The sequence below is a fragment of the Cynocephalus volans genome, chromosome X, assembly GCF_027409185.1.
Source record: "Cynocephalus volans isolate mCynVol1 chromosome X, mCynVol1.pri, whole genome shotgun sequence".
Lineage (NCBI taxonomy): Eukaryota > Metazoa > Chordata > Mammalia > Dermoptera > Cynocephalidae > Cynocephalus > Cynocephalus volans.
The window spans coordinates 60,632,021-60,658,030 of NC_084478.1; the positions used below are offsets into that span (position 1 = coordinate 60,632,021).

Here is a 26,010-nt window from a genome sequence, read left to right on the forward strand (position 1 = left end):
AGACATTCCTTCTCTGGTTCTTAAATCATTTGTTGAATCACACAGAGGATTATTATCTCCAGAAACATTGATTCAAAATATTTTCAAAATGTTACAACTTATTTAAATGTTATCAATGATTATGATTATTTCCAAAAAGTGCAATCAAAAGGTCACCTGCCCAAATCCTACAGCACACTCCCTCACAATGACGATCTTTTATCCTTCTAGTTCACTTGCTCAAATCCCTGTAATACGAACATCCCTCAACCAGGCAAAGACCTCCAATCTATTAATCTCTCCACTTGAATCTACCAACCAGCTAGCTCCTTCACAGTCTCACTTTCTCCCTCAGCCATCTGGAATTCCATCGTCCGTTTTTATAGTCACTTTCAGTAACTTCAACTCACTGTGAGAAATCTTACAGAAAGCTGCATAAAATGCCGGCAGGATTAGGGGAAGAACAGAGGTGCACACCAACGGGGCTATTTTCCCAAGAACCCAGAATCCGAGCTGGATCCAAAATGGTGGACTGGGAGAGGTGGCTTGCCCCAACTTTCTGTATCCAGTCTTCACGAATTAGGGTTGTCTGTTTCATAATTTCTCCCTTGGCTGCACTGCCACAGATTTCTCCAAAAAAGGAAGAAATCCACATATGTAGCCCTTACAGATCAGAGGTCCTGAATCTCAGCTTTGAATCAGGCCACATAGCGGTGAGAGAAGAGATTCCCCAGAGCATGTTTGGACTAGTGTGGTGATCAGCTTCCACCTTCCACCCCTACTCTGGGGGCTCTTAGGGCACCAAAGAGTGTTTATCCATAACTGATGAGGCTAAGCACCATCCCAGGGTCCTAGTGGCTTCTTGAATCCTTTTCTCCACCCCCAGCTGAAGCTTCATGGTTAGAACAACATCATGTGACATGCAGAACAAAAACACTCTTCAAGCATTGTCTATCTAGATTAGGGTCCCTGACAAGCAGCCTCTGAGACAGATTTGCATGTAGAAGTTTTATTAGGGTTCAACAGGGGTAAAGAAGTAAGGGAAGCAGGACTGGGCAGAGATGCAGTCAAAAGGAGAAACCAGTCAATTCTATAGGGAGCTCTGAAGCTGAGATGGCCCTTCATAGTAATCCTGGATTGAGGCAAGGGGGCCAGGCCTTCATATCCCCACATTAGTTGCAGGATGCCCCAGGGAAGGGGCATGCTCTTCAGTGAGTCAGCTCCGTTCAATCAAGGGAAATTTCCCGAGAGGGACTCAGCTGTGATCCTGCAGCAGCCAACACTCTCAGCAGGTCCTGAAGGGGGCTCACGCAGCATGCTACAGCATCCACTACACTACCATCATAGAGCCAACAGTACAAAGAGTGAAACTGAATTTCAATGCCCTATGTATATTAGAACATAGATTTAAGTTTTAACCACTTAAAGCTATATTTTAAGGAAGAATATTTTAATTGGCTGGTAATCTCTCCAATAAATCCTATCACCAAATCTTCCTTCAGTATCTCTGAGGCCCTTGAGGTTCAAAGCTACCATCCTCCTCTGTTCTGTCTCATCTGAGCCAGATAAACATGTCTTTCTCAGCACCCACCACCCCTCAGAGTATTCACCTGTACATGTCCGCCTTCCTCTGCTTGGTGTACCCCTCAAAGATGGGCACATGTATTAACTAGCTGTATATCTCAACATCCAGCCCAGTGTTGGTAAATCAGGCACTCCACAAGGGTTTAATGAATGAATGAATGAATGAATGAACGAATTTATTTTTCTCCCTTAAAGAAACAACAACCTAGAAAAACGCAGTTGATGAACCGAGGACAGTTCACAGTGCACGCCTTTTTGTGTGCTTATCATTGGTGATTAACAAGGGCTGTTTGATTTCAACTAACTGGCATAGCATAAAAGGGCTATTATGAAACAGTCAACTGTATCTTACAGGTCTCCTAAACAAATTAAAACCTATCACAGGATCTGAATACAAACTAGAGAGGAAATTAAAATATAAAACATGAAACAGCTGTTTGATCAGCTGTTACAATAGGTTATGGACAAAGGCTATATTCATGTCTTATCTAGATGGATAAAAATAATTAATCATAGAAAATGGCTTATTAAAGACCTATTTTCTTTTCTGCACTGAAATACAATAGTTATCTAATTAATGATGCCAAACTTCTAGAAGCACAGGATAAATGGTATCCAATAAATTAAAAAGTGCTATAAAAATATATGTTCCTAGTAAATAATGGTAAGCATAAGGCAGAAATTGCAAAAATCAGTTTCCTGCATGTTGTAGAGAGCAAAATTTACTTGACATCACTAACATTTTACAAAACTGAAGATATCTGTAATTTCTAGTACACAAAGCCTAATTAGATTACAACTACAAACTGGTGAACAATCGTCATATTCTCTATACTGTTCTGGGGGTGTGTGTTGGTTTCCTACTGAAATGGTTAAGAAGCCCATCATTAAAAGTTCACCATAAAGTAAATTGGTGAAACTTTCTGGGGGTGGCAATTTTGCAATTATTATTAAATTCCTTAAAATAATTGCCAATATTTATCTCTGGAAATTTCCTAAATAAATGTTCAGAATTATGCACAACAATTTAGGTTCATGATAGCTTTGTTTAAAATAGCAGAAATTTGGAAATTTGGAACACAAATGTTCAACAATAGAAGATTTGATTTAAAAAGTTATAATACAATCCTATGAAGTAATAAGTAATATTTATCAAGTTATCAAGATCATATGGAAGAAGAGCATTGAAGACATGGTTAAACATTTATAATATGTTATTATCTATTTTTAAAGGGATACCAAGTTAATTAATAACCAAAATTTCCTCAAAAGTTTTTAAGAAGAAATTAATTAATTTGGTATTAATTCTTCACTTTATCCTTCTGAAAAAGATGCCCTATTAGATAAGAAAAGTTCTTCCAAAGAGCTTGTTACTTAAATGTAGAAAACTGAAAAATAACCCAAAGAAGTAAAATATAATTAAAGACATATAATTATAATGACATAATTTAAGACAGAAACACAACTGAGATCACAGGAATAAAAAATAGCCCCGACTCCAAAAGATAAGGTCAGGATTCCAAATTCAAAATTTTTTAAATTGTTAGAAATGTTGAAGAGGTTAATTAAAAGGGAGGATTATTTAGGATGGAAGGAGAGCAAATAAAACTAAGGACCTACTAGGACACCTTCACCACTGTGCAGTTCTGATGAATGTTGATGATGAGGAGACCAGAATGAAAAATGCCCTGCATAAGAGATGACTAACATAAGATCAAGAGCTTAGACTTCCAGCATGAAGTAGAAATTAACTAGAATATGACATTTAAGATGTCATTCAACAGAGACTATGATAAGACAACTAACATTTGAAAGGTCAGACCTAGTTGTGGAGAAAAAGGAACTCTCATACATTGTTGGTGGGACTGCAAAATGGTGCAGCCTCTATGGAAAATAGTATGAAGGTTCCTCAAACAATCACGGATAAGTCTACCATAGGACCCAGATATCCCACTGCTGGGAATATACCCAGAGGAATGGAAATCATCATGTCGAAGGGACACCTGTACTCCCATGTTTATTGCAGCACTACTTACAATAGCCAAGAGTTGGAACCAGCCCAAATGTCCATCATCTGATGACTGGATAAGGAAACTGTGGTACATCTACACAATGGAATACTATTCTGCTATAAAAAAAAGAATGAAATACTACCATGCACAACAACATGGATGGACTTAGAGAGAATTATATTAAGTGAAATGAGTCAGGCACAGAAAGAGAAATACCACATGTTCTCACTTATTTGTGGGAGCTAAAAATAAATAAATAAATAAATATACAAACGAATGGTAGGTGAGGGAAGAAGACATAACAATCACAACAATTCCTTGAACTTATTAAGACAAGTGAACAGATAGGATGTAGTTGGGGGGAAGGGAGAGAGGGAGGGCGGAAAGAGGAACGGGTAAAGGGACATGAAAATCAACTACAATGTATATTGAGAAGTTAAAATAAAAAATAAATAAACAAAAAAAAAATTTAAAATTTTTTTTTTAGAAAAATGCCTCCTGATGGGGAACCCACTGGGTGCCAGGGCCCAGGGTGAGCCTGAGCTCCTCAGGCCCCCCCACTGGGGGGAATAAAGGGAGGGGCTGGGGCATGGCAAGCTGGAACAGGCAGGTCCCTACTGATGCCTACACGTGCACCCCATATCCTATTGCACCTTATATATGATTCACATGCAGGGAAATCATTGGTTGGTGAAAATGAAGAAGTGATTATGCAGACATGCCTGTTTCTGCTCCCAGAGACTGAAAAACCCCAGAAGCCAAACAAGGGTATATTTTCCAAAAGGAAGAGTAAGGCAACTAGAAGCCGAAGCCATAATGACCATCCTTTACGGTCCTTTGCATGCGTTCTTTCTAATCCTTGCAACAGGCCCACCAGGAAGGCATTCTGAGTTTCATCCGAAAGATAAGGCAGCTGAGGAACAAGGAGGTTATGCAACTTTTAAGGTTACACAATAGGGAAGCGTAGGAAACAGGACTCACAACTAAAGCCGATGCTGTTTTAACATTATCATTATGGCGTGGGGGTGGGGGCTGGTAAAGGATAGGAGAAGGGGCATTTGCCAGCAAAGTCTTGCAGCCTCAGGTAGACCTAAGCCTCTCTATATTCTCTCCTTGACTGGGATATATAAATTTACAATCACACCTATACAATTATTATTTTTTAGAACATTTGAGTGTGTTGGAGGAAGCCAGGGAAGTTGCCCATCTTTACAGGTGAGGAGGCTTTCCCATTATCACATGGGCCATATCTGCCCAACGCGTCCCTCAACTCAGCATCCCTCCTGAGCCATCTCCGGGGCTCCCTGCCCAGGCCAGTCCCGCCAGCCTGCAGCCAGGCTCGTTCTCCTGGCCACACAGATCACCTGCCAGGTGTTGGTGACAATTTGGAAGCCTGGCTCCAACTCTTCCAAGGATTTCAAACAAATGCCTGCCATCCTCAGATGGCCAAATCTTCTCTCCCGAGCCTGGAAAAAATTTGCTTGTTTCTGATCCGAATTGCCTTGTTTTAGTTTTTATTTGGGGGATTGAGCAAGAGCCATTCCAGAATTGCAAATGCTAGTTCCCATGGTTCCACCAACCTAAACATCAAAACTGAGACCCAGGACAGATGCTCTATGTGAGAGATGCTATTTGCTCTGCCAAGTCTCCAGAGAAGAGATTTCATTAGGTATTCATTTATATGCCATACACATTTCTAGAACACTCTTCTCCATTCGTCTTGGAATCTTTCAAACATCAAAAAGTAAAGTTATATATTAGCCAGCTACACTCCCAGGACATCTCTACTGATCCCAAAAGGAATGATTAAAATGTGCTGACAGCTTTAAAAATTATCAGGGAATTACCAGAATATCCCGTTTAATAATTACCAAGGTTTAAAAACCAGGGTCGAATTCAGAGACTTTTAAACATCACTGTGTCGGTCACCTTACTAACTCTAAAATGCTATAGTCTACACTCTTGGTCTTGGTCATTTCATCTACTTTCATGGCTTCAACTAAAACTTCTCTGTTATACACATCTGTAACTCCAATTTCTTTCCTGCTAGATTTCCAACTGCTGGATTTCTCTCCCTGGGTGTCTTCCCAGCACTTCCAACTCTATACATCCAAATTTTCCCAAAACCTGCTCGCTCTCTCTTTTTACGTCCCTCTTATTGCTAATACCATCACCATATCCCCAGTCATTTGACACACATCGCTTCTGTGAATAAAAAATCATCAGTGCCATTTGTTGACCACGGAAGGAGCTAAACCTCTTTGGGGGGATGACGTGCAAGGCTCCCCACAATTCATCCCAACTGACCTTTCCAGCTTTGTCTCCCAACAGACCCTCCTCCAACTCTCCACATGTAAATTTTTAAGGTTTCTTAAACATACCACCATGTTCTTTCACATATTTTTGATTTTATATAAGCTGCTTTAGCTAAAGATGCTTTCTTCATTTAGTCTCCTCGTGCATTCATATTCATCTATTAAGACATAGTTCAGGGCCGAGCCCGTGGCGTAAAAATAAAAAAAATAAGATGTAGTTCAAATGTCACCTCCTCTGCAAAGTCTTCCCGTATTTTCTCAGACACTTTGACATTCTCTCCAATCACCTTCCCTAGAACTTTTTACATGTACTGCTAAAGCATCTATCACAGGTCATTAGTATTAATTGTACATGACTCTGTCTCCCATATTAGCTTGTGAGGGTCCCAAGGGCAATGGACCTCTATAATTCATCTTTCATTTCCTTTGGGACAGGATGTGGGACAGGAAGAAAATGCTCATTGACTGAATAAATAATGAATCAATGAATGGATCCCTCCGGTGGCACGCACCACCTTCTAGCTTGTGCTGTCCTCGTTTGGGTATCTCATCTCCCTTCTTGGATGACAAGTCTTCCGGGGCAAGAACAACATGATCCATTTTTTAATCCCCTACCACACCCTCCCTTAATGCCTGTTGTTTGAATAAATGAGTAAAACTCTGTGAGGCTTTGTGCCATATTTCAGACTTTGCAAAGCTATTTCACACACATGATTTCACTTGCCCTTCAGAACGACCCTGTAGTCTAGCTATGACGAACTGGTGTTCTCTCCATGTAGCAGATAAAGCAACTGAGGAAAGCTGGGCCTTGGAACCCTGCTTTCTTGATTCTTAGAACAATGCCTCTTCCATGTAATGTCCTTACATTACACTATTTCATTGTAATGTTCTTACATTGCAGATCTACTCATCAGTCCTTTGTTTTGATCAAAGTTTAGGGGTGAACGTAGAGGTTTACCACTGCTTGTAAAAACAGCTAAACCCTTATCTACCCCTCCTGTATGGGTTTAACATGCATAATTTGAGTGAGTGAGCTTGAAGGCTTGGAGTATTTGTCAGAAAGGGCGAAGAATCGGAACCCTTTAGGCATATTTTGGATAAGAAAAGGACTTTGAGGGCCTGAAAAGAGAAACTTCAGTTTTCATAAGATGGGGTGCTGTGCAAGGCAGCCTCAAGAGGCACTTAGTAATATTTTCTAAAACACCTAACTAAGTATGCTTTTAGATCCAAGTTCCTCTAGGAGGGAAGATGTTAGAAATACTGAAAGAAAACTGAATCTATACACAGCCTTGGCCAACCTCAGCATGCTAGGGTTATGCATCTATGTGCCCGCAGCTCCGACCAGAGGGGCTGGAATGGTGAGCTCAAAAAGGTGGCTACACAGATGTTGTAGCCCGAGATCTGACCCGAAGGTGAGTGGGCTGGAGTCGAGGCAGCACAGGACCAGGGTCAGCACCCACCATCCAGCACCTTGGTTTCCTCTCCAGGCACAGGAGAGTCAGGGCACCCCTGCCTTGTCCTCCTCACAGGTAGCAAGGCTGACCCCCTGCTCCTGAAGGCGACTTGAGATCTGATTAGAGCAAGTCTTGGGCAACACATTCATGGGTTCTCTAATTACTGTTCAAGCACCGGGAGGCCCAGGAGTTGGGCCAAAGTATCCCCAGGGGTCTGTGAAACAGCTGTGCTGGGAGCTTGGCTTACCCACGTGATCTGCCTGACCCTCCTCAGAGGATGTTCCGCCACTGACCCCATCCCTACTTCTGGCTTCTGTTTTTCAGCTCCCCTGCTGTGCACACAGCGCCCCCGCCCCGTGCCCCCGTGGCTTAAGGAGTAGTCTCTGTCCCCATCCTTGCCAAACATGGACTGGGCCAGAGAGCCAAGCTGAAGCTTGGCCACCTTGCACTTGGCGTGGGGGTGGGGGCTGGTAAGGAATAGGAGAAGGGGCATTTGCCAGCAAAGTCTTGCAGCCTCAGGTAGACCTAAGACAATTAAAAACGGCAGAGAATCAGGAGGGTCTGAAAGATCTTTGGCAATCGATTGGCCAGGGTCCAACCCTTTCCTTCTGTTCAAGGTCGTTTTCCCAATGCCAGGATGACAACATGTTGTGGTGCATGTCTGCTCCAAGCGAGGGTGTGTATTATCCGGGTTACACTGGAGCAAATGACTGACCTTTGTGCCACCCCCTAATAGGCTTCTACGCCTCCCCGCCCCCTTTCCCCTTGCTTCGAAAATTCCAGCAAGCGCAGGCCTGACAGCCTAGCAGGGGAGAAATCCAAAGTCTGGCCCCAGACCTTCAACAGGCTTCCAGCCCCCGGCTTCGGTCCAGGGACGCACCAAATCCTTCCCCCCAGGGAGGGTGCAGTGCGCGGCCTCGGAACGGTCCATGCATGGAGAGTCTGGGAGCTCCAGGGTCAGCCCCCGCCCCAGGGCCAGCGCGCGCCTGCCGCGGGTGGCCACCTGTCCGAGTGAGCGCGCGAGGAGGAAGGAGGGCGAGCAGCCGCGACTGACCTGAGATGCCGCCCCCCACCACGACCACGTCGCACTTGCTGCTCATGGCGCTCTCCCAGCTCCGGGCCGCCCCGGTGCCCGCTGATCCGATCTCCGGGCCCCGGCCCCCGCCCGCAGCTCTCTGCCCCCGCGCACTAGCGCCTCGGCCCAGCCGCTATATTGCCCGCCCCGGGCGCCAGTACGCGCAGCCCCGCCCGCCCGCCGATGCGCAGGCCGGGAGGAGCGGCCGGCCACCGCCTCCGCCCGCAGCTCCGCCGCCAGTCGGGGGAGGGCGGGCGCCTGGGAGGAGAGGTCACCTGGGGCCTACAGGAGTCCCTCCCGGAGCCAGCACCCCTCGGCCTTCTGCATGATATTTTCCCTTCAGTCTCCCTAGTGTGCTCTTGAGCTTGGGGGCTGGGAGATTGGCGGGTTGGGGTGTCTTTCTCCAGCGCCCCAATTACAGCTCGGTAAGAAGCAAATAAGACATACTAATTAAGCGCTTTCCAGGTGCCGGGCACTGTGCTAAGAGCGCTTTACGCACGATTCCTGTGCAACCTTACAACAACCCATTTTACAGATGAGGAAAGCGAGACAACGCAGTAAGTGGTCAAGATAAGAAAAAAAGTCAGGAAAAAAAAAAAAAAAAGCCAGGAAGATTGGAAGATTCCAAGACCCATTTCGATCCACCACACAGTATTGCCGTTTCTTAGCATACACTTGGGTGGGATTCCCAGCCCACCTCACCCTCCTTCCAACCCCCACTCTGTTCCCATTCCTCCTGCGTGATTAACTCAGGAGAGCTCCTCCCTAGCGTTGTAAATGCAGCACCTAAAGACACTATTGTTTCCCCACTTTTGCAACTGATCAAAACAGCCAGCTGCACATTGAGCAACCCAGTAAGGCAGGGGTGGAAGCTGTTTAGGCTGGACCCTAGGACACTAGTGGCCGCAAGGGAGAGGCCTTAGATGGGCAGGGCGAGAGTCAGAGCCCCCTGAAGCAGCAAGCTGAATTATTTTTGTGACCCTGGGATATGGGTCTGGGGGCCCTGGCTTAATCAAACATAGGGACGATTCAACAAGATTATGGGTGTTTAAGCTGACGTGGCTCCGCAGTAAAAGAGGTACAGCGTATTTTCTCAGAGCAGTAGTAAAGCCACCTCTGAGAACTGAAAGTGTGAGGAAGCAATGTAGAGTGGCTTTTCAAGAAATAACTGGCTGTGCCAGGTGCTTCTGTTCAGGCCAGGGGAGCTGCAGGCCTGGCAGGGACTGGCTCCAGGACTGGTTAATTGGTGAGAGCCTGAAGCAAACCTCCGCCTCATCCCACCGTGCTCCCTGTATTCACCTGCTACCAAGGTATCCTGAGCTTCGGCAGCCCTCTGACTAGAAGAGGGTTTGGGCACTTCTGTGACTGCTGTGGTATAAAACAGACCCTGTGCCTGAGCACTGAGCCCACCCCATATTCCCAATGCAGGGAGCAAAGCAGGCTGACCCTGCAGACGGCCTGCACTGATCTCCTCCTTGCCATCTTCTGCCTGGTCCACCTCTGTCCACAGGGTCCTGAAGCTGCGGGCTCCTTAGCTATGGAAACTCTGTCCCCTCACCTAGCCTGCAAATGAATCACGTGTCAGGTAAGGTGAGATGGATAGAGAGGATCTTTGTCGGATCTGTTTGGGATCTCTTTTGCTTGGTTCTAGCAATGCAAAGTCAGCCAGGGGCCTGAGCATCTAAGACTTTGAGTCCAAGGCAGCTTGACCATCCCTTCTCTATGTCCAACTGGCCACGCGGGCAGGAGAGGAACCAGAGTTCCATGGTATCTGGAGAAAACTCACTGGCAAACAGCATTTTCCCCAGACAAAGGTAACCAGTGCCTTGTGCTCTGTGAGGTGAAAAATGGGTTGAATTAGAGCACAGGCCCTGGTTGTAGGGGAAACAGGAGCCATCAAAGGGTCTCTGAGGCCACGCCTTGTCCCCCCACACAGGCAGTCATCCAGGCTTGTTCAGGGCCCTCAGGCTCCTTGGTGGAGTAGCTCCCGAGGTTTGTCTTCTCCCTCTGCATCGTGTGGCCAGATGAAAAGCAGTGCTTCTCAAACTTGACCGTGCATACAAGTCACCCAGGTCGGGGTGGGGTCTGAGAAGGCACATTTCTGACAAGCTCCAGGTGATGCCAGTGCTGCAGGCCCACGGACCGCACACCGAGCACATTCTCCTCCACTCCAGGCTTCAGCGTCCCCGTCAGTTCCTGAAGCAGCTCCGTGCTCTACAGCCCATTTCCTATCTCAAGGCCCCCCTAATTCGAAGTTGTCTCTTCATTACATCAGTGTTTATGGAACGCCTGCTATGCTGAGCCCTGGGGACGAGATGAACAAGACGGAGGCTGCCCTTGCCCTCACGGGGCTCATGCTCCACCAGGGAAGACATCCAGGAAGAGTGATCACAAGCACAATTCTGCATATTGCTCTGGAAAATATCACAGGGCCAGTTAACCTAGCCCAGGCAATCATGGAGGACCTCCAGGAGGAAATGATGTTTCTACTGGGACTTGAAGGATGAATGGAGTTAACCAATCCACTGAGGAAGAGGAGTGAAAAGCAAGTGCTAAGTTGGGAGGCAAGCCTGAGGCTGGAGCATTGGAGGACATGGACACAGGCCAGGGTACCAAGAACGTCTGTGACCACCTTTAGGACTTATCAAAAATGCCACAAAATTAATAGTGAATAAGAAAATGATAACAATGCATGATTAACAACGAATAAAATGATAGGCATCGTCATTTATTTTTGTGTGTGCATGTGTCTTCTCTTCCCAACTAGATAATAAGTTCCTATAGGAAAGGATAATGCATTATCTTTTATTCATCCATTCAAGAATAATTTACTGAGCACCAACTCTATGTCAGGCATTGTGCTCATCATCAGAAATATGCCATTATGAATAAGAAATGATGCAAATCCTAGGAAACTAAATATGAAAACATACAATTACAATAAACCTAATTCATGTCCAGTGGAGTGATGCCCAACACCTCTAACCAAGAAACGCAGAAGAATGCTGTCGGCCCCAACAGTGTTTATTTGCCTTTTCAACTTGATGAAATCCATGTTTCTTTCATCAGTTAAAATGAACTTACTTTCATTTTTTATTAGAAGACTGCCAAAGAGATAAAATGTCCTTATTACTTCTTTCTTGCTGTCCAGCTTTTCATTAACGGATATTTCAGTGAGTCTGTTATGATGCCACAGGAGGTTTTAATAAAAACGCAGGCTGTGCAGAACAGAGTTCACCAGATATTATCTAAGTTGTACATTTGACTTTTTTTTTTTTTTTTTTTAATGCTGGAAGCTTGACAGGAGATGGAAAATTTGTTTTAAAATTAGATTCTTTAGAGCTTACCAGTTTCTTTTTCCCAACTACTCTGTTAATCTTTTTTTTAAAACATACATTAAGGAATAAAATGATGAAAGCATCAACCATTGCAGCCAGGACAGCTTTTTAATAATATTAAATTGGAAGTGTTATAGGGCCCCCGGTTCTATCGAGTGAAGTATCCATTATTAGTTTGGATTCTAATCTGAGAGTGTCCAAATCTCTTTCTTGGTGTAATGAGGAGGTGGTAGGGAACCCTTCAATGGGCCAAGACCTTTCTTCTGGCCCCAAAGACTTACTTAGAAGGAAATCTCATCCTCAAGCAGACCAAGAGTTGGGAGATCCCAGCTTCAGTACAAATCCAGGCCCTTCATTGGAAGTTGGGCTACAGAATCTAGATCTAACTCAAAAGCCCATAGGTTTTTTTAAGATGCCAAAAGAAACACCTATCCCAAGGCCAGGGGACTTGTCAAGACCTCGATCAAAGTGAAATTGTCAGGGAATGAGTCAAGTAACAGGTGGGCATTCTCAGTTCACCTTAACAAACTGACAGCTGTGTAGATGTGCTGAGCTGGCTTATAGAAACGAGGTTGAGAAAACAGAAAAATGACTTTCTTGCCCGAAGAACCAGAGTATGGCTCTTTCCTCTATGACCTCATTGCCATAGCACAGGCAGCACAGGGAACAAAAGGGCACAATGCAGAGGTGCTGGCCCCAGAACAAATGGAGTCAGGCAGAGACACTAAACTCCAAGGCTTCAGAAAGATAGAGGTCATCTTCAGACATGTTGCAGAGCATGATGAAGAAAAACAAGACCTTATTTGCATTATAAGTGCTAAACAATCCGTACCCAAAGTTAATCTTTTACAATGACTAATGTTAAAACTAAGAACATTTCTACAAATCATAAGTAGGGTCCAAAACAAGGGGTGATATATTAGAGCAGATGACATGAAAAGAGGGACATAAAGAGGGAGGTTAAATAGCAAAACATTAACTCAGAAAGAAGAGAAAATCAGAGGCAGACATTTCCCAAGAACATCGGGTTAAAGGTTTTCACACCAATTCTTTTGGTAAATATGAAATTAGAAATTAATATTAGAGTCCCACCATATGCCCATTACTGGTTGTTGAGTAGTTATTTTCAATGAATTTTTCTGCTTTATATAATTCTAATTTTATAGTGTGAGGAGTTCACTGATGCAGAATCAATTCTTTGGTTACTTTTGTACAGCCTTGAGTTAAATAATCTCTTCATGTTTTATTATAAATAGATATTTATGTCATCTAGACTTCAGACGATGATTGCAATCAAAAGTTATCAGATAAGAAAGGTAGTAGCTCTTCTTACAGATGGGTGCCATAATAAGACATGTTTCTAGCTGGGAGGGTTACACATTATAAAATGATGCTCATAGCTGGGACTTGAGTTAACTTGAACTCCTTTAAGTAATAGAAAGCCCATTTATATAAAATGGTTGAAACAAAGTGTTTGTAGTATAATAAGAAAGATATTTGGTGTTTGTCCCCTGTTCCTGTGTATATAAATGCCTTACTCCGTTTTCTGTTGCTATAACAGAATACCACAAACTGAATAATTTATAAAGAACAGAGATTTATTTGGCTCACAGTTCTGGAGGCTGGCAAGTCCAAGATCCTAGTGCCAGCATCTGGAGAGTTTCATCCCATGGTGGATGGGTGGAGGGCGGAAGTGAGCGGAGGAGACAGAGAAGGAAGTGAACCAAACTCATCCTTTTTATCAAGAACCCACTCCTGCAGTAACTACCCCAGTCCATGATAACGGCATTAATTCATTCATGAGTATAGACCCCTCGTGATCTAATCATCTCTTAAAGGTCCTGTCTGTCAATACCATTATAATGGTAATTAAATTTCAACATGAGTTTTGGTGAGGACGTTCAAACCATAGCAATATATATTACAGAATTAGGGTGTTTAGAAATTGGAGAGGGAAATACTGTGGTTACTAGAGTTGGGGGGTGGGAATAGTGAGAGTGTGATTAATGAGCACAAAATTATAGCTAGATAGGAAAAAGAAGTCCTATTGGTGTACAGTCGACCTAGGAATCTATAACAATGATTTACAACTTGTTACTAGAAGAGAGGAGATCAAATGTGCACATCACAAAGAAATTACTGGGTTTTGCAAGGATGAATATGCTAATTACCCCGAATGGATCATCACACATTGTATACATATGTTGAGATATATCTCTGTACCCCATAAATATGTACAATCAATATGTTTTGATAAATTTTTTTTTTTTTAAAAATAGAAATTGTTTCTGAGGTCCATTTGTTGGGGGGGGGGGGTACAGCCAAGATTGTGGACAAGCAGCTGAGTGTGGCTTATGGGACAGGGACTCCTCAGAAGATGCAGATGCATCATCTTGTTTTTTTAGGCCAGGCACCCACATCTACAAGTGAAGAAAAATATTCTACTGGAAAGGGCAAGTTGGAGGCACTACAGGAAGTTACTGTTCCTCAAAAATGTAGCAGTACCAGAATAAGACGGAGGTAATTCTCTCCAGGGGTAGAGGGTAGCCTTGCGCCTAAAGCATGCAGCCAAGGGTAATGTGTCTAATCTCACAGGACTGAGGATTCTGTGCTCAGAATGGACCAAAATTCAAGAGATGGGGAAGCAAGCAGAAGGTATCCTAGGAATTATTTTCAGGATCCACGACTGTAGAAGAGAATGGAAAGGAGCAGGAAGGTGAAGAAGAGGAAGTGGAGCTGTGATACATTCCCAACGGAAGCCTCAGCAGAGAACCCCGGGACTGGAATGGTCCTTCGGAGTTGTCCCCTCTTGGAGTAAGGGCCAGGCCCGAATCCATCATTTGATGGGGGCTGCCTAAGAAAGGTGAAGCGGCTGTCAACAACTGAGGCAATCCCCAAAGGGGGCTGATGGATGATTTTATTTGGAATTGTATTAAATTTATAAAATTAACTTGGGAAGAGCCAACATCTTTGTGATGTTGACTCTTTTATCGCAGAATATGCAATGGTTTTTCACTTGTTCAAATATAACTTTGTGTATTTCCAAACTGTTTTGAAATTTCCTCATATGGGTTTTGGATGTACCTTGTTAATTTTATGCCTAGGTATTTTATTTATTTTTTTCTATTGTGACTGAGGTTTTATATTTCATCATATCTTTGAATATGATACCGTTTCTTTTTTAATGGAGGACTTTAATTTTTGCATATTTATTTTATAACCTATTACTTCATTAAAATCTCTTGTGATTTGCTGAAGCCTTTCCATTGTTTTTTTTGGGGGGGGGGTTTCCACAAAGGATCTGCAAATAGAGATAGTTTTACCTTAGAATATCCAGGAAGATCCTAAAAAAGAAGAGTAAAATATAAAGGGAGGCAGAGGATTGGCCCTATCAGACACAAAAAATATTTTTTTTTGTTTTAATTTTTATTTTTTCCAGCTTTATTGAGATATAATTGACAAATAAAATTGTATATATTCAAGGAGTACAACGAGGTGATTCAATATATGTAAATGTTGTGAAATCATTACCACAATCAAATTAATTAACACATACATCAGCAGACATAGTGACCATTTGTGTGTGTGTGTGTGTGTGTGTGTGTGTGTGTGAAGAACACTTAAGATCTACTCTCTTAGCAGATTTCAAGTAAGCAATACAGTATTTATTAACTATAGTCATCATGACGTACATTAGATCTCCAGAACTTAGTTATCTCATAACTGAAAATTTCTACCATTTGCCCAACTTTTCCCCATTTCCCCAGCCCCTGCTAACCACCATTCTACTCTCTATTTCTATGACTTTTTTAGATTCTACATGTAAGTGAGATCATGCAGTACTTGTCCTCTGCATGGCTTATTTAACTTAGCATGATGTCCTCCAGATTTATTCATGTTGTCTCAAATGGCAATATTGTCTTCTTTTTAATGGCTGAATAATATTCCATTGTGTATATACACCACAATTTCTTTATCCATTCACCTGTAGACACATAGGCTGTTTCTACCACTTGGCTATTGGGAATAAAGCTGCAATGAAAATGGGAGTGTAGATATCTCTTTGAGCTACTGACTTCACTTCTTTTGGATACATACCCAGTAGTGGGATTGCTAGATGATGCAGTAGTTCTATTTTTACTTTTTCGAGGGACCTCCACACTGTCTTCTGTATTGGCTGTACCCATTTACATTTTCACCAACAGTGCACAAGGGCTCCTTTTTCTCTACACCCTCACCAACACTTATCTCTTGTTTTTTTGATAATAGTCATCCTAACAAGTGTGAGATATCTCATTGAGGTTTTGATTCATTTTTCTCTGGTAATTAGTGATGCTGAGCACCCCTCCATGTGCCTGGTGGCCTTTTATGTCTTCTTTGGAAAAATTCAAGACATTTGCCCATTTTTTAACCAGGTTGTTTTTTTTTTTGCTATTGAGTCATGAGTTCCTTATATATTTTGGATATTAACCTTTTATCAGATATACGGTTTTTAAAATATTTTCTTCCATTTCATAGTTGCCTTTTCATTTTGTTTATTGTTTCCTTTGCTGTGCAGAAGCTTCTTAGTTTGATGTGGTCCACTTGTTTATTTCTGCTTTTGTTTCCTGTGCTTTTGGTGTCATATCCAAAAAATTATGCCAAGACCAATGTCAAGGAGCTTTTTCTGTTTTCTTCAAGGAGTTTCATAGTTTCAGGTCTTACATTTAAGTCTTTAATCATTTTTGAGTTAATTTTTGTATATGGATACCCAGTTTTCCCAACTGAAGAGACCATCCTTTCCCTATTGTGTATTCTTGGCACTCTTGTCAAAGATTAGTTGACCATATATGTATGGATTTATTTCTGTGCTCTCTATTCTGTTCCATTGGTCTATGTGTCTGTTTTTATGTTAGTACCATACTGTTTTGTTTACCACAACTTTGTAAAAAGAATTGAAATCAGGATGTGTGACGGTTCCAGCTTTGATCTTCTTTCTCAAGATCACTTTGGCTATTCAGGGTCTTTTTTGGTTCTATGTAAATTTTAGAATTGTTTTTTCTATTTCTGTGAAAAATGTCATTGGAATTTTGGTATGAATTTCATAGAATCTATAAATTGCTTTGGGTAGTACAGACATTTTAACAACATTAATTCTTCCAATCCATGGACAATAGATATCTATAAAAACATATTTTAAAGATTCTATGACCAAAACAGAGTGGCATCAGTTCTTGAATAGACAAAAAAGTGGAATGAAAATGGAAGAAATTTATTCAATCACATGTAGAAATTTACAATTTAATAAAAGGGGCATCTCAAATCAGTGAGGAAAATGTGGAGGCTGTCATTTCTCTATAACTATGTTATTTAAAACAGTCTCAAACTTACAGAAAAGTTGCAAGTACGGTACAAAGAACCTTTTATCCCTAAAGCATTTGAGGATAAGTTGTTGACATGATGTCATATCACAATCCCCCAATACTTTAAAGTGTATTTCCTACAAAGTTATTCTACTACATAACTACAATACAACCCTCAAAATCAAGAAATTAACACTGAATCATAACTCCCATCTAATCCTCAGACCCTCATTCAAGTTTTGTCAATGGTTCCAATAATACCCTTTCTTCTAGCAAAAGAACCCAATCCTGAATCACATGTTGAATTTAGCTGTGCTGTCTCTGTAGACTCCTTTAATTTAGAATAGTTCTCAATCTTGCCTTACTTCCACGACCTTGATACTTTAGAAGATTTTGTAGAATTACAAGGAATTTTGTAGAATGTTTTTCAATTTGGATTTGTCTGATGTTTCCTTGTGATTAAATTCCTACTATACGTCTCTGGCAGAAATATCACAAAACCTTTAACCCCACTGATTAATCCCATGACCTTGGGACAAGTTGCTTAGCCTCTCTGGGTCCTAATCCCTTTATCCGTAACGTGGCAGCTTTGAACTAATAAAGGACACCTTTGATTCTTGGCTAGATTCTCATCTTGCTGGGATGATTCTTATCTCAAGTCAAGAAAATGAACTAGATTTCCTTGTTGAGCTATTTAATGGCTTGCAGTCATGCTTTTTCTCTTAAAGCACTAAGTACTTCACATTTTCTTATCTTTTCAGCAGCACTCTGACATAGAAAAATGCAAAATGTCTTCTCTTCTAAAGTTTTATAGCAAACATATATTCACACTGAAAGATCAAACTTCAATATTGTTTGCACTTGGATGCTTTGCAGAGAGTACGATCTGATTTCTTAGAGCTCGTCACAACTGTCCTTTTCGTTCACACAGTGCCGGGGATAAGGTATGGGCTCAGCTATCAAGGATACTCCCTTTTCTTTTATTGCCTGAGAAACAGTGAGAGTGACGACAAACTTTTTTTAAAAAAAGAAACCTCTTTGGGTTGGTATGTTTGTGGCATTTATTTGCAAGGCGGCAAATAGACTCTTACAGATACTAATTCAGGTCAATCAACATTTATGGAGCAGCCTTCATGCTGGGAATACAAAGCTCCTGCTGCACCAGGCTCTGGGGAAACGCAGAGGCTAATGGAAGACAACAATGCCGCCAAAGATAATGTCACAATAGTGTGCTGTATGCAAGGCTGGAAGCACACACGTGGACCCAGAGGTGCCCAGAAGAGGACATTCAGGCCAACCCAGGGATACAAAAAAGTCTTCTTGGAGGACATGACATTGGAAATGCATCCCAAGGAATGAGTAAGAAAGAATTCTACTTAGTGCAGCCAAGTAAGGAACACAAAGTCAAATTTGAATTTCACATAAGAAATGAGTAAATTTCTTTTTTCTTTTTTGGTGGTGGAATAGGAAGTCAGTTTTTACTCAGGAATACCAGTGACCTGAGGAGAGATGTTGGGTTAACCCATCTCTCTGGTAAGTCTGAAGGAGAATGGCCAGACTAAAGCCATCTCAAAGACTCAGGTTTACGGAGGGTTTTTTAAAGAGGTGGTTGAGGGAATGGAACATGGGAAATGAAAACGAGGGAGGGGCACATGAGCCGTGAGGGCTCCGAGCAAGGAGCCAGATGCAAGGTCTCGCCAAGGCTCCATCTGATTTCTGTTCCCATCCTTGATGTTATCTTAGGGTCCTGCTGGATTTTGATGAGCTTCAGGGTAGAATCTGTATAGCTTTATTGATATCTTCTTTGGTTTCCTGGGATCTGGATAGTATATGTCTCGTGGCAAGTTTGCAATTCCAGGCTAACATTAATTCTTTCATATGATTGCCTCCCTACTCCTGAGTTACTGCAGTTCGTGTTCTCCATTTGCTGCAATAAATCATTCAGCAAACTTTTCAGGGAAGGTTCTTGGTTGACATACTTTCTTAACCTCTGCATATTTCAGAATGTCTTCCAGTTGCCCTCGTATAGAAATGATAACTTGGCAGGATATATAATTCTTGGCTCAAAGTTATTTTCCCTTAAAACTCTATAGATATTGTTCCATTGTCTTCTGGCATTTAGAGTTTCAAGAGAAAAATCTGAGGTCAGCCTGACTTTTGCTGCTTTATACGTAACTTGCTTTCTCTGTCTGGATACTTGTAGAATTTTTTCTTTATCCTTGAAATTTTAAAATGTCAAAAATATCACCAGAATATGTCTAGGCATTGCTTTCTTTTCATTGAATTTTAAAGGTATCCTGTGTGCTTTTTCCATTTGTAGATCTAGTGTGTTCAACTCTGGAAAGTTTTCTTCATTTAGCTCCTTAATTACTGTTTCAGCTCCATTTGCTTTGTCCTCTGTTTCAGCTATTCCTATTATGTGTAGATTGCATCTCCTGGACTGGCCCTCTAGGTCTCTCTTTTTCTCCTCTTTTCTTATCTTGATTTCTCTTCCCTTTTTCTCTGCATTTGGTGAGACTTTTTCTTGTTTTGCATTTACTTCAGTAATTTGATTTTGTAGACAATCCAGCTCGTATCTTCTCTCTATTAACTCTCTCAACTCCACGATATGTGCTCATCCTTTCTCTAATACTGTGGATAGCTTGTTAAACTCCCTTGTTATACAATTCCTAAACCTTTCTATAGCCTCTATTTCCGGCACTACATCCATTTCAAGAAGGGGCATTTTCTTGTTTACTTTGCTCTGTTCCTTTCTTCTGAACTGCAGTGTTATGACCTTTTCAATAGCTCTTTTCAGCAAAGAGGACCAAAAAAGAAGATCAGAAATGAGTAAATTTTAATATCAATATGTCCCAGATATTGCATAAGCCATACTTACATGCAAAAAATGTATATGTTGTTTAACCAAAATTCAAATTTAACCGGTCATTCTGTAATTTTTATTTGCTAAATCTGGCAACCCTAATTCTAGATAAAGGGAATCACTTTAATAAAGGAACAGAGGTGAGAATGGCCAGGAGTGTTTTTTTTTCCAGTTTCCATAACCATTTCCTTGAATCACTTCCCAAAATAAATTATCTGCATGACACCCTGTCCCAGGCTCTGCTTTTCAGGGCAATGCAAGCTAAGGCAAGTGTCATATTTACGCAGAGCTGAGACAAAGCATTGATGCTCTCCAGCCCCATCCATCCCAGTCTCTCCCCTCCTTGTTCCCAGAATGCCTCTCTAAACCCCCCACATTCCACACTGGCCTTCCTTGTTTCTCTCTTCTTCTTGTTGTGTGTCTCTAGCTTTCTCTCTCTTGTGCACTCACACATACGTACACACTGTGGCAGCTGGTGCTTTCTTATTAAGGTTGCCATTTTTGTCTTGCAAATGTGGAATACTCAGACTTTGCCATGTCACAGACTGGTATGATTTCCCTAAAAATAATAGTAACAATCAATTGATTGGCTGGTTTAAGCTTGTCAAATTTTATTTTTCCTCAATAGAGATTTTTAGAAGCTATCTACTTTTGTCATCATTTTATGAAAGAAAGGACATGTGAACACCAAAAAAGCATGAGTATATAATCTCAGACTGGATGATGGTTCCCAAACTAGCATAATCTTAGCTTTCTGAAAATTTCACCATGAGGTCCTTTGTTTTTCTATTTTGGGGAGGGTTGATAATCCTTGATGGAGCTCAAGCATCACCTGCTCCCTCGGGTCCCACATGGACTCTGCTGCTCTGCATTCACACTCTTTGACCTCTGCTCCCTTCTCCCCCTCCCTCTGAGCACTGCCACCCAGCTCTGTTCCCTTCCGATTGAGCAAAAGGGTTTGCATTTGTCCTGCCCTTTTCTTTTTTCTAACTAGACATAGCATTTCTGAGATGCCAAAACCGAAAAAGTACACTGAAAACCAAGCCAAAACAACAAGAGGTATTGTGCACTTATTTGCTTCACTTATTGTGCACTTAAAGATGAGAGTTTGAGAAAGGATCGAAACTGATGTTCTTAGCCCCAGAAGAAAAGAGGGAAAATAACAGCTCTGTCATTTATCTGTGGTGTGATCTGGGAGAAACCTCCATCCCTGCATCTCTATGTGTGTGTTTGTACTGAGGGGCTGTCTTGGGTCTTATGTAATCTTGTAAATAGCCAAAGGGTAGGGCTTTCACCTCTGGCGGCCACCCTGGCCTCTAAGGACCTCTGCCCTGGCCCTTCCGTGGGGCTTGGCCATAGCCCACCACTCTAAAAATTCTCACCAACTTCCATTAGTTGTGTGGCTGTTATTTATCCCACTGTGATTAGGTACAAATTTATTTTAAAATTACTTGTAACTTGGCATTTCTGTGTTGTTTATGTACACTTACTCTGTTTAACTTGTTTTAAATTATTTTTCTGTGGATTAGTACCCTATTTTCTTTTCTATCCTTTAACTCTCTAGGAGTCAGCCTTTTTAAAAAACCCTTCCCTTTGATTGTCTATTCATTTTATATGACCATTTGCTTTTTAAATCACCTTTATATATTTTAGTTCTTTTCCTTTTTTTATTTCCAATGCACTAACTTGTTTTGATTTCAGTTCCTTACATTTTTACCATTTTGTTTAACTTTATTTAATAGTTTGATATGATAAATACTTATCCTTTTTCATTGGAAGTCTGTAACTGTTACCTTTCCCCCTCGTTCCTTCCACTCATTGTAATCTGCTATTACAGGGAAGAAACTCGTTTTGGGTTTTTTTTTTCAAATCCAGATCCCAGGCAGAAGTGCATTCCTTTTCTTCTACCTTCCAGGCAGGTGGCTTGTGTCCAATGAGCGCCCCCATTGACTCATCCCTTTTAGTATTTGGGCTTCCTTCATGGGTCTCAATTCCAACATTTCATGCTGAATGGGCCCAAAGCTCTGCCTCCTGTCTCGGTGCTGCTCTTAAAACCCAATGCCCTTGGTAAGAAAGATCATCAAAAGCCCCAGGATCGTTGTAATTTCAGATGATTACTTGCATTGGCATCTGCTTCTAATGTTGGGCCCCTCATGATTTCTATCACATTCTTATTAACTTGGCTGAACATTTAAAAAGATGTTTGTTGTATGCATATTTTTTTTAATTGAGGAGACATTCACATAACATAAAAATTACCCATTGTGAAGAGTACAATTCGATGGCATTCAGTACATCACAGTGTTGGGCAACCACCACCTCATCTACTTCCAGAATATTTTAATCACCCCAAAGGGAAACCCCACACCCATCGAGCAGTTAATATTTCATTTCCTGCTCCGCCAGCCCTTGACAATCACCACTCTACTTTCTGTCTTTATGGATTTACCTATTTTGGACATTTCATATAAAAGAAATCATAAAATGTGTGACCTTTTGTGTCTGGCTTCTTTCACTTAGCATAACGTAATGCTTGTTATAATTTATCTAGAATTTGTAGCTATTTTGTATTGGGAGAATTTTCAGGACACCTAGCATATCATATTGCTGGAAATACAAGTCCTATATCTGATTATTACTTAATGTTACCATGAGTAGGAAATTAAGGGACTTTATTAAAAATCCTTTTTGACTGATACTTATCATTTGAAGCTCTGAAACTTTAATTTAATGCTTTGAATTTTTTTAAGGCAAGGATAAGAGAGTCTCCTCTAATATTTGATCAATAATTCCCTTAGAACAGTGGGCATTCAAAATATAAATTCATTTTATTTTTGAAACCCATGCTAAATTTTACTTTTTTCCCTCTAGCACCTGTAGTTTTGTTTCATTGTACTAATGCAATTTGCAATTGATATTTATTTGTTTAACTTGTTATTAGATGTCTCCTTTTCTCCTCATGTCTGTCTCCAATCCAACCATGCATCAACAGTGTATCCACAGCCCCTTCCAGAATGCTTGGTATTCGTTGAATGAAAGAATGAATGAATGACAGCGACCTAATCACCACAACAATCCTGTTGGCAAGCATGATTACCCCATTTCATCAATGAGGAAACTGAGTTTCAGCGTGGTAGAGTCACTTACCCAGTGTTACATAGTGTCTGATAGAGCTAGATTTCTCCTGGAAATTTTTCTGATTTACTACCTGTGAAGCTTTGCACAAGTTTCTTACTCTTGCTGTGCTTCCATGTCCTCATTGTAAAAATGGAGATAATACTATCTACCATACAGGGCTGTTGGGGATTAAATGAACAAAGCCACGCAAAGTACAGAGCCCTTGAGTTCAGTGCTGCACATGCCTGGCTGATATTCATTCATCATCCTTTGGGTAAAACCATTCAAATAGCTACTAATCCAACAATTTTGTCCACAAATATGAAATGAAATGCTTAGTCAAAGACCTTGTTGAATTTAAAATTTACTAGGCCTACGAATCCCTTACCTACCACTTTCATTAACACTATCAACAAAGGAAAAAAAGTTTATTTTGTTCGTTGATGAACTCATTCCATCACTCAATGATCACAACTTCCTTGTGTGTGTGTCCCAAACCATTCCTCTGCTATCTGCTTCAGGATTTTGCTGAGAAATTTCATCAAGCACATTCTTCTCTGGTTTCCAGAACCCACCTTTCTTCCCTTTTGGAAAATGGGAATGTTATTCCAACTCCAAAATGCATTCATTTAGTTTTATATTTTGTTCCCACGGTATCTAGCGAAATGAATTTCTCAACAGACTTCTGTGGACTGGTTAATTCAGCATTGAATTCTTATGTGAAATGGAATTGATTAGAATGTATCTAGAACCTTAGTACTCAAATGATCCATTTGCCTAATAATATAATAACTAATATTTACTGTGTGCCAAGGAATGTGCTAGGCCCTTTACAAGCATCATTTCTTTTAAGTTTTACAATATTACTCTGAGTTAATTACTATTCTTATCCCATTTTACAGCAGAGAAACTTGGATTTAGAGATTATATTTCATGCTCCAAGGTGACCAAAAAAAACAGAAAGAGTAATTGGCAAAGAGGAAGTAGGATAGTTACAAAATAAGAAGTGGTGAACTACCTGGACTCCTAGAAGCTTTAGTGAGTTTTTTAGCTCCTGTTTTCAGACTCTTTCTGGACGCTTCTAAAAAAGTTTTTTTCCTCTCTTTAACCTATCTCTAAATGGTATCTGTTACTTAAAAATTAAGTCCTGGAAGATGTTACAGACAAAAAGGAAGTAGGTGTTTATGAAACGAATAAAGAGCATTTGAGAAAGACTCAACATCACATGAGAAGGGTATAGTGGCTCAACACGACGTCCTTGATGTCTCAGTATCCCCAGTAGGAAGGGAACATGAGGGGTGTGATGGAAGGTAAGGTGAGGAGAGAAATAAAATCATAATCATGTTGTGTTTTGCATGTCAAGGGTGAAGACTTTTAAATGTATCTTGAAAATTAAGGAAAAAATTTTATTGTTATTTATTTATTTATTTTTTTGTGCACATTCAATCTTTTTATTTTTATTCAACTATAAGCAAACAGCAGAATTAACATGACATTCAGCAACACCAGACCAGCTTTTCTTACATCGATGAAGAGTGATCAATTCAACAGGCACAGACTTAAGGATTCTGTCACCTAGCAATGCTGCCTGTCTAGACAGTCATGCCTCAACAACAGCAAAGCCAATCTCCCTAATGCTTTTTCCAATATTGCTCTTTAAAGGAGCCAGAGTAGTATAATGACATCTATTACACCATCTGAAATGTACCGTGTTGGAGTTTAGCTGCAACGCCAGCCTCTGGTTGTCTTGGTGAGAGACAGCACTGTGAAAACATGTCTCAAAAGATGACATCATGTACAACTCTGGACTCAGGAACACAAAGGCAGAGGGAATGAATCCCTTTTTTTTTTAGACCTCACTTAAATATTCTTTGATGCTTTGCTCTTTTACTATAAAAGGTCTTTTTACCTAGATTTTTTCTTCTTTAAATTCTGGGTTGCTGTTCTTACACTCATATTAACAACTTGATGGCCCCATCACAGTACCAAAATATCCCCCCAAATGGAGTTCAAATCTGACCAAAACATAAACTGGGGTGTGTGACTATCTAGAATTTTGAAGGACAGGCAGCAGGAAAAGTCACCCTAAGCCAGTGTGCGAATGGGGTCAGGAGAGAAGAGAAGTCTACATGCAATGCTGAACTTGAGAACACTGCTCAGGCCTCTGGGACAGTTTATGTCTCCAAGCTTTCCCTTACTCCCCAGACAGTTGCTCATGCAGTTTGGGCACATAGTCATCCCATTCAGCCTGGTAACAAGAGCCAGCCACCGGGGGTCCCAGCTCATAATTTTTACAGAAGGACGCCACCTTGAATTTACCACAGTGGTCTCCAGATCGGTTGCTGAGAATAGGGTTGTCGCACTTCAGTGGCCTGTCCTGCTCATAAACCAGCCAGAAGTAGTGGTGGAGGACTGTGCCCTTGGGAGGCCCAGAGCCCACATACTCGGAGAGGACGGTGCCACTGTTGATGTCGTTGCCCTTCATGTTGACCACCAGAAAAAGGTGCCATTCCCTGTATTTGGGATCCTTCCTGCTGGGAGCATCTGGGTCTGTTAGGACCAAGGTGTAGGGCTTACCCGGATCAAGACCATCCCACGCATTTCTGGTAGGTCTGTTCTTAACCTGGGTGGGCGTCAGCACTTTACCCAGCTCGTAGGTGACTTGCAGTGGGTGCTGTGGCCGCTCCTCCACTCCCTGCAGGCTCAAGGGCCCGGACCACTAGCTGAGGTCCACCAGCATGGCGGGGCCAAGCGGGGTGCTCAGCTGGTAGTGGCGTGGGAGGCAGGATGCAGGTGGGAAGGAGCTTCTCAGGGCCATCCTCCCAAAGAAAGAATTTTAATGTTTAGTAATAATAAATATAACAATAAATTTAAAATTAAGGGAATAATTTGAATATTTAATAATAGTTAAGCTGAATAATTTTAAGCTGG

General features: G+C 41.4%; 1 protein-coding gene and 1 pseudogene across 1 annotated transcript in view; both read right to left on the reverse strand.

Moving 5' to 3' along the window:
• MAOB (monoamine oxidase B) overlaps positions 1-8,499 on the reverse strand; it is a 113,983-nt gene extending 105,484 nt beyond the window's left edge. The window contains exon 1 of the mRNA XM_063083606.1: positions 8,399-8,499. Coding sequence (XP_062939676.1) covers positions 8,399-8,444 — 46 coding nt within the window. The 5' untranslated portion in view covers positions 8,445-8,499. The remainder of the gene's footprint in view (positions 1-8,398) is intronic.
• Positions 8,500-25,220: 16,721 nt separating this feature from the next.
• Positions 25,221-25,819, reverse strand: LOC134367732 (phosphatidylethanolamine-binding protein 1-like; annotated as a pseudogene).
• Between the last annotated feature and the right edge of the window lie 191 nt (positions 25,820-26,010).